The sequence below is a fragment of the Bison bison genome, unplaced genomic scaffold (assembly GCF_000754665.1).
Source record: "Bison bison bison isolate TAMUID 2011002044 unplaced genomic scaffold, Bison_UMD1.0 scf7180017864321, whole genome shotgun sequence".
Lineage (NCBI taxonomy): Eukaryota > Metazoa > Chordata > Mammalia > Artiodactyla > Bovidae > Bison > Bison bison.
This window is the reverse complement of record NW_011494893.1, coordinates 170400-180066: the sequence shown is the minus strand read 5'-3', so window position 1 is coordinate 180066 and position 9667 is coordinate 170400. Positions and strand designations below refer to the sequence as shown.

The following is a 9667-nucleotide window of genomic DNA, read 5'->3' as shown; positions in this document are numbered from 1 at the left end:
TTCCCTGTAAAGTCTTTCCTCTATCATCTTCAATCTTAAAGATGGATTTTCCTATGAAACATGGAGAGTCAGTGTGGAAACACGACCTTGGGTGGGAACTGCTGCCCCTCACCCAGGCCCCCCTGCCCCTTCCTCGTCAGACCTGCACCATCCGCCCTGCCCCAACCCCTGGTCTTCCCCACATTGGCTTATCTGACGATGCTCCCCTTTTCTCCAAACAGGTAGGATCTCACAAAATTCTTGCATAACCTGAGATGTCTCTGCTCTCCAGCAGTGGAAAACCAAGGCTGGCTGATGTTCAGCAGTGGACAACCTTCAGGGGGTAAGATTTTTATAGTCTACATTTCTGTAATATAGGACTTATAGGCAATAGAGCTTGAAAGCCATGAAAGCTGAATGCTGACAAGCTCTTGGACTCCCAAATCCTCAAACTACACAGGCTCTTCCTGTTGAAACATAGCTGTGTGTCGTCGGGAAGGGTCCTTGTGTCTGACTGAAAACAGGCAGCAAAAACGAGTTGGTCGATGGACGTCTGGGACAGCCATGTCTCAGCTCCTGAGCCTCTCAGCTGTCTGGCTCAAATCCAGGCTCAGGAAAAGGTCAGTTGGTCCACATAACCTCCAGACACCAAGCAGAGTGGTGTCCCAGCTGTTACCTCGTGGGTCTCCAATCCCTGTCCCCCGTCCACCCAAGCCCAGTTCAACGGGCCTCATATGACCGTGAGGATGGGGATCTGGAAAGGAGGGCGATTATGACTCTCTCCTTGGATGGGGATGCTTCCAGCTGTGGGAAAGAGAGGGCAGGACCTTCCTAACCAGAAAAGCCTGGTCTCTCAACTCAGACAAGCTTCCCAAGTACTCTGGCCCCTGGGGTAGCCACTGGCCACGTGGGGCTGCTGGACATTTGAGACAGAGCTGGTCCAGATGGAAGGTGCTGTAAGTGTAAATAGCACCCCAGGTTTTGAAGACTTAGTATGAATAAAATGATGTAAAATACCTCATCCTTAAAATGCTGAGCACATGTTGCATTGGTAGTACTTTTGGGTATACTGAGTTGAATACAACGTATTATTCAAATTGTTGTGACCTCTCTCTTTCTTACTTTTTAATGTGGCACCTAGAAAATTTAAAATTACATGTGTAGCTTGCATTTGTGGCTCATATTCTGTTTCTATTGCACAAAATGCAACAGTTTACAGGGAAATGTGAACATGCTGAAGCATGGTTTGAGACACCCTTTACAAAGTCAGTCCCTGACACACACACCACCCGAGCTGCTCAGTGGAAGGACCAGCCACCTGGAGCACAGACGGAGGGCCTCCGGTTCCCAGCAGGGCAGCTGCCAGGCACTGAGGTCCCTCTGCTCTGGTGACTGCACGTCCTTTCCCTTTAACATGTCCAGATAATACAGAAAGAAACCAACTTACAGGTTTTGAGATGGTGAATCCGCTGCTGGAATGCACAGGTATTTAACCCCCTGTGGAATGATAAAAACATATATAAAATAAAAAGATGATACTCAGTGGAGAAAAAAATTTAAAGGAACTATTTACTCGGGTCAAAATATAAAAAATAAAAAGGAGAAGTTTTTCACTCATCCTTTGTTGCCAAGGAACTGGGGGGAAACTTTAATTAAGGTTCCTGGTTACTTTCCATGACCATATGCACACGAAAAGCGAAATAATTAGAGTACTTCTCAGTAAGTGTCCACTTACCGAGTTTCAAAACTACCACCTCCGATGCACATTCATATTCTCCCTTTTAAATCTATTTCACTTAAGACCCTGAATGGCCAGAAAGGCAGCACTGAGAACAGAAGCCTTGTCATGAAGACATGCTGTGTGTCAGTCCCAGGACAGGGAGAGCCGTAAGTCCACTGAAGAAGTCCTTGGACCTGCACACACTGGAAATGATTTGTTTTGCTTAGTTTTCAGGACAGTAAAAGTTTATATACCAAGCTAATTTTTTTACAAGAATGACTCAGTTTGGAAAAAAATGAACTTCATATTGTTCACTATAAACATCTATAAAAATGTTTATGCAAATTCATACTATAAGAATCATGCTGAACTCGAATTTTATTAAAACCTCTTCTTTGAAGGGACTTAAGGTACAGTTCCCAAACTCTACAGTGTCAGGTGAAAATACAGAGTTCAGAAATCTCAGCAAACTTTTCAAAGCAATATGGCTCCATGAAGACTTATTAATGAATAAACCACTTTTAAACCTTTTTCTCGTGATAGCCTAATCAAACAGAATATAGCCACCATGTCATAAAAAATCAATGGGGGGGGACATACCAAAAACTAGAAAAATAACCGACCTGAGAGTAAATGCAGGAGACACATGTGGAATCATGGTGCCGCCAACCACAAGTCCCTTAGCATTTGAAGCCATCAAACTATTATTTCTAAGTTATTTGCATTTTTTTGCAGTTGGACACTACAGTTATAGTGTCAGTTCACATGGCTAGGAATTTTGTGCTGCATTTGCTAGTGTTGCCTTGTAAGGAGCACGGGGTCCTCTGTGCTGTCGATCCCACACTCCAACATGGAAGCTACATGGACTGTTTCTCAAGCTCTGCTGCTGGGTGCGGACCTGGGACCTGGCTTCGTCGTCTGACGCACCTGCCTGAGGCAGATCTGGAAACGGGACATGGGAAGAGTCAAGCAGGTGAGGAGCACCTGCCCAGCAGGTGCAGGTGGCAGCCGGGCGGGGAGTGCTGGGTGGGCGTGGCAGCAGGTCTCAATGGGCAGTTGTGTACTGTGGTCTGCGTGTTGCCCCTGGAGCTTCAGAAGACAGCCTGTCTGTCCAGCTCTTCTGAGGAGACCACAAGCCTGGACTTTTTCTTAAAAGGCCCCCTTCTGCTGACAGGGCTCAGAGTGGAAGCTGTTGTCTGCAACTAAGAGCAGGCTTCAGTTCAGTTCAGTTCAGTCACTCGGTCGTGTCCGACTCTCTGCGACCCCATGGACTGCACAGCCCATGGAATTCTCCAGGCCAGAATGTTGGAGTGGGGAGCCTTTCCCTTCTCCAGGGGATCTTCCAGACCCAGGAATTGAACCAGGGTCTCCTGCATTGCAGGTGGATTCTTTACCAACTGACCTATCAGTTCAGTTCAGTCCAGTCACTCAGTCGTGTCCGACTCTCTGCGACCCCACGGACTGCAGCACGCCAAGCCTCCCTGTCCATCACCAACTCCCGGAGTTTACTCAAATTCATGTCCATTGAGTCAGTGATGCCACCCAACCATCTCATCTTCTGTTGTCCCCTTCTCCTCCCACCTTCAATCTCCCAGCATCAGGGTCTTTTCAAATGAGTCACCAGGGTTAGGGGACACAATTCCCCTGCTTGTCTCCCACCATTAGAGAGGCCATAAACAACATTTTTCCTGCTTCTCTCTCTCTCTCACATACACACATTTTTAATTTTGAGTCAATCATTACATCTTCTAACAAAGGCCCCTCTGGGTTTTAAAGAAGATGAGTTTTATTGCTACTCATCCACAGAGCAGCTCATCACATGGGGCCAAACGTCCCACAGGCGAACGAGAAATGCAAGGTCAGCTGCAGGGAAGAACCTGAGCCACAGGTTGCCCACCTCCCCCCAACGCCCGCTCGAGCTTCGCCTCGTGGCCCACTGTCTCCTGCCTCTCTGTCCCCTGGCCCTGGGCTCCTCTGCTCGACTGGAAAAAGCGAGGCAACTGCCTAAAGTTCTAACACACCTCCTGACCACAGAGGTCTGCGAGTCCGATGTAAAGAGAAGGAAAAGGGAAAAGGAAACGATACTGTTGGAGGAGTCATTTCACACCTTCCCTCACGGAGGCCACACAAGAGGTGGTGTAGATACACTCGCTGATCAGCTCATAATTCTCCATTGAAATGACTCACTCACTCTTTGCCTTTTGTTCCCGAGGGAGGGTTGGCTGTGGATTGGGCCCAGAAGCTTGTGAGATGCCCCCCTCCCACACTCGTCCCCACTCCCTGCCGACCGGTCCTCCTGAGCCTCCACTTGCCCTGCTCCTGGCGCCGCTGCTCTGGGCGGCTGGCCACCCAGCCACACGCGGAGGGTCCCTCCGTGGGGCGACAGCTCCCGCTACATGTTCCAACCAACAGCCCCTCGATTCCAGCAGAATCCAGGGCCAGCCCAGCCCACGCGTCTGGCGGAGAGAGAGGAATGGAGTGGAGGAAGAGAAGGAGGCGGGTAAACAGCTCTCAGCCCACCCTCGACGCCCGCGTCCACGCTCGACGCCAGCGTGGTGTGCCGGACGCACTCTGCTTCTTCAGGGTTTCCTGACGGGGTCTCCTTCCCTTTGGGGGTGCCCGAGGCACAAAGGGAAAGGGGCCGGCCCCACACGGCAGGAGAAAACCAGGCAACATGGCCAGGGGCACCCCCTCTGGCCCCACAGAGGCTGAGGAGACTGTTCCTGGCCCCGCGGGGCCCTCGGCCGGGCCAGCTGGGATGGGTGTGTGGCCGCTACAGCATCCCGTCTGTGACGCATCTGCGGAGGAACAAGCAGCCCCGGCCACAAATCTGGGGACCCTCTGCTTCAAAGAAAGGCACAGAAAATATGAAATATAAGACTCTGTTCTTTCAAAGGCAATAACAACAATAATAGCCTTCCCTGGAATGATGCCTGGCACACAGCAGGTACTTACTAATGTCTGGGGAATGATGAGAACACGGTGAAGACCAGTTAACGTGAAGACCATATTAGAAGCATAGTAGAAGGAAAGAAAGCTATTGTGAAGTGCAAGCCTTATTCTGGTGACCACGATACCTAGAGCCACACCACGTGGGGGGCACACCACACACACACGCTCCAGGTGTCGGCCTCCAGCCCGCCTGCCCCAGCGGCTCACTGTGACCTACAATAGGAAGGGAACAAACTATGCAAATGCAGTGAAGAAAGGAGTCAAAATTGCCAAAAAGGCTCAGTTGCTCACCACCCAGGACGTCTACTTATCCTGGCTTAGTCATTAACAAAGCACAAAGCATCTCCTTGGAGGCCAGAGTGCAGAACATGAGGTGCCTGAGAGAAGGCTTGTGATGCCTGCACACGTGTACAGTTCAGTTAGTTACTAATTCAGAAAGCAGCCAGGGTGCCGACAGCCTGAAGGGCCTCAGCGCCAACAAGAAAGCTGGACACACTTGAGATCATCCAATATTAGAGGACAGGGCTCTGCAAATGTTTCAGGATGATGTGGAATAGATTCATCTGCTTGGACCGAAACAAAGGCCCACTCTGTAGTGCTGGAGTTCACAGAGACAGGAATAAGGGCCATGGTGTGTTTAGCTAAGCTATGGAAAGTTTAGCAAAAAAGAAAGGATATCTTATTGTAGGGCAAAATTCTACAGCAATCTGAAAAATTCGTAAGTAATACAAATAGCACCAATGTTTCCATTACTATAGCATCCTTTTGGTGGCATTTCCTCCCTCATATTACCCCTATTATTTTAAAACCCCTAAAATCAATTATGTTTTTTGAAATAAAATTCTTACTAAATAAATAAAAATTCAGTATTTCCAAAAAGTGATTGGTGGAAAGGCAATTAACATTAAGCTTTTTTGGAACTGATAAATGTCAAGTTACAGACTATTAGTGTAGAGAGCTGGCCCTGAAGTGCAAAGACAGATTTCTTCGGGCTCCATGACACTTTGAATGTCCTCACATGTCCTGAGAATGGCATCAATACTGACAAAATGGGAACCAGAGGGAAGAAAAGGCAAAAAGCATATGTGCTGAGTGTTCACAAGGCCAAGTACCACCAGTTAGCGCGACACAATGTAGGGAGACACAGGAGAGAAGGGAGAGTGAGGCGGGGCTGCCAAGGACAGCCTTTTGGATGAAGCTTCTGATTAGGTTTTAAAGGAAGCAGGAATTAGCACTTGAGTGAGAAGAAAGTTCAGAAAGCATTCCAGAGGCTCGTCTTGAACAAAAGGTTAGAGCTTTCTAACTATATTCTCAAAAGTTCTAATACTTTTCAGTTTTCTGTTTCAACAAGCATAGTAACCACCAAGAGTAGGGTTTTCGCCTTTCTTGGGGCCTGAAACTAAAGATGACACTTAAAATGATACATAGACAAGTACTTGAAAAGCAGGGCCAAGGGTCTGATTTCAGGACTCGTAAAGGGATCAAACTCTCGCTTGTTTCAAGTACAATTTCTAAAACTCACTGCTTTTTTCTTTCTGAAACATCATAAGTAAGAGTCTTCTGAAGAACCTTGCTGACATTTTACTTTTCAAAGGAAAGTCAAGCCCTGCAGAGCTGTCTTCTCTCTCCCAGGAAGGCTAACGGAGACCCCTTAGAGAACACTCCTTTGTGCCTACCTACAACCTATGAGGAAACGTCGGTGGGAGGCGAGGGGGCTCCTATGGGATGGATATCAGGAAATACAGGCGAAACGATGTAATCACAAGCCTCGTTTTCTCATTTCTCCCATTCAGTGTCAGCAGCAGAATGGGTGTGCACGGGGGTCCCCTGAAAAGAACCAGGTTTCCTTCGACTGCTCGTTTGGGGGCTGCACTGCAGAGTCTGAGAAAACAAGCTGAGACCCCAGGAGAGCTAGTTTCACCACACTCCCAAAATGCTGAGTCCAGAACAGAAACAGAAAATTAAAAAGAATTCAGCTTGAACTGTCTCACACCTGATCAGAAACAAGCCCACCAATTTAAAAAAAGTCTGTCTCCTTGAGACACGCTCTCCAGTTGTTGTGTGGTATAATATACATAACATAGGATTAACCATTGTAAGCATACAGCTCACTGGCGTTACATGTGTTCACATTCCCGCCATCTGTCTCTAGAACATTTTCATCTTCCCAAAAAGAAACTTTCCCCACTAAACACTAACTCCGACCCTGCCTCAGCCCCTCAGAACCTTCTACTTTCTCTACGAATTTGACAGCTTCTGAACTTTAATATAAACCTAAAGGTAGGTAAACCCTGAAAACATCAGTCTGGGCACACTCTTAAAGGTCACAGACCCAAAGGATGGCAACTGCTGACCTGAAGTTGCTTACAAACGGGTCAGGGTTGACGGCCTCGCGTCTGTTACTGCTCACCCGCCCCCGCCCCCGGCAGAGCCTCACTGTGGAGAAAGCCCACGTCCTGGCACGTTGATCAGTATTTCTCCTCAGTTTAAGAACTGTCACCAGTTAGTGTTTTAAGGAGAAATAGTACAAATTATATGCACAGAGACTGCATCTGGACATCAGCGTAAAACCCTGAGCAGGGAAGGTCCAGAGGGTGGGGTCCCATGACCTCTCTGTTTAGCTGTTGATACCCCAGCAAAAGTCTCAAAGAACTACTGTAGAAAACCACGCAGAAGGCAATCCTCCCTTAGCTGCACATAAAACGTCCGAAGTCCAGGCTCTAAACTGACGATGCATTTTCTTAACGTCCCCGTTGGCCACTGATTGTTCTGCACCAGCTAAATTTAGGAAACTCTACCACAAATAACAACTTCCAAGAACTCTGTGGTGCCCGGTGGGTGGGGAGGGGTGGGAAGGTCAGAGTGGAGAGACAAGATTTAGCCTTCAGTTTGATTTTGTGAGAAAAAATGCAAATGAGAGCCCTCCAGCACCTGTTGGCTTCTTTCAGGTTAGTCAAAAGATGACATGCATTTGACTTGTCAGGTCCACAGATGGAGAAACCAAGTGCTTATTTTTGCTCAAACTCCTTTTGCTCAAGTGGGCACAGTCAGTGTGTCCGAGCTCCTTGGGCCTCACGGGTGGGCGATGGGGAGGCCACGCCAGCCACACCACCAACCCTCTTCCAGGTTCTTCCTGCTGGGGGTGTGCCTGACGGGACTCATGAAAACGGAGCATTTTAGGCAAAATCTCCCCAACCGAGCAATTCTACAGGGTCACCTAACAGGTGCTAATGCTACACGACCACGCTGAAAGTCACTGTGGATGAAGCACTCTGGGAGTGATCAGTGGATGGTCCGGCTGTAAGAGACATAAAGGTGGAGCTTCATCTAATTGCCCATCTCAGCTGGTCAAACAGCCCGTCAGCAAAGTGAAGAAGACCCTCCCAAGCCCCGCGTTCTATCACAACGCCACCGCCCCCCCCTGCCAACAGCTCGCCTAGCCCACCACCTGGCTGCCGTGTCTCAGGCGCCCTGTGCCCCCCAGGTCCCATGGAACCTTCTCTCCCTCAGGAGTCTCGGGGGCGGGGGTGCTTCCTCAGAAAGCTGTCCCCACCTTGTCTCCCTGCCCCAGGTGGACTCTAGAGACGACTGCCCTAACCGCTGCCAGGACAGGACAGTTTTGGCGTGGGAGGATCGGGCTCCCCGTCAGACTGTCCCCGTCGAGTTGGGTCCTCGCTCAGTTCTTGCTGCAGCCTAGCTCCTCTCTCTCTAGCCATCAATAATGGGTCACTGAAAGAAGGGAGGGGATCCATTTTTAGAATCTTAAACTCCTGCGTGCCTTGAGAGCCTATGTCCAGGGAGCCAGCGCCCCTGTGGCTGGCAGGATGCACAGCCCCGGCCGGGCAACCCAACAGCCTCCATGTGCATGTCCTGTGTGCTCTGAATGGCTCCGTGGGACGCATGGGCCGGACCCACTAACCGTGGAAAGCCATCCCTGCGGTGGAGGCAGGCCGGGTGCTCAGGACTTTTCAGGTGTGCATTGCACTGGGGATGCAGTAGCCCCAAGCTTCAGGCCTGATGTGGGCTCCAGGAACATGCAGGCTCTGTCACTGAGGTACGCCTGGCTGCGAACCCTGCCACCCAGCCATGAGGACAGGAGCTGACACACAGGCCCATGTGCATCGGGACACAGCCTCGCCTGCCATCTGCGTGTCACCCACGGCTCCTGTCACGACATGGATGAGAGGAGAGGAAGAGAGCACCCTGACGCACTCACCACCTGGCCCTTGACGGACGTGTGCCGAGCCCTGCTCAGATGGAGACGCTTCCCATAGTTCCGTGACGACCAGGAGCTCGTCTCTCGTGCGGGAGGCGTGGGGACACGGCGGGGTTGCCCGACTCTAAACCGCTGCTCGTGCTCAGCCCCGCGCCTTGCTCCCTAGAGAGAGGGGCTGAGGGGTTTCCTTCCAGCACAGGATTCTTTTAAACAAGGAGATGAGATTCAATGTGTGGCACACTGAGTGGCTGGAAGTGCTAGTGAAGGAACAAGGCATGCGTTGTTGCCACCACAGACCAGGCTACAGAGAGGTCACGGGGCCTGGAGGATCGTGTGCCAGCCGCCTGGACTATACGAGGCCCACCATCCTCACCTTCTGCAGGAAGGACGGTGCTGGATGCTGCCTCGGGGAGGAGCAGAGCGTTTGGGATGCTGTCCGTGCTCCCGCACCTGAGTCCGGACTCCACCCCTCGCAGTGGGACGAGACCTTCCCGCAGGCTGCCAACACGTCCTCCAGCGCAATACCGAGCCTCAGAACTTGAGCAGCTTTTCCTAAGCAGCATTCCAGGTCCCTTGGGCATGACGTTGCATCCTCCAAATGGGATTAGACCCCCAAAAGGGTTAGCAAACACGGACCCAGAGCAGGGCATTGTCCCTAGCCTGGCAGTTGGCCAGTCCTGTGGGGGTGGGGTCAGATCAGGACACACAAACGTGGTGCCCGCCAGTGCATGAGCCCATGACTCCCGCCTCCCCTGGGCATCAGGAAGCGCGTCCTCTCTCTCTGAGGGAGGGACGTGTGG

The 9667-nt window shown here is 50.6% G+C and overlaps 1 protein-coding gene across 1 annotated transcript in view; it reads right to left on the bottom strand.

Moving 5' to 3' along the window:
- Positions 1-9667, bottom strand: part of DUSP22 (dual specificity phosphatase 22) — a 36597-nt gene that overhangs the window by 12352 nt on the left and 14578 nt on the right. The window contains exon 4 of the mRNA XM_010853011.1: positions 1427-1476. Within this exon, the coding sequence (XP_010851313.1) occupies positions 1427-1476 (50 nt within the window). The remainder of the gene's footprint in view (positions 1-1426; positions 1477-9667) is intronic.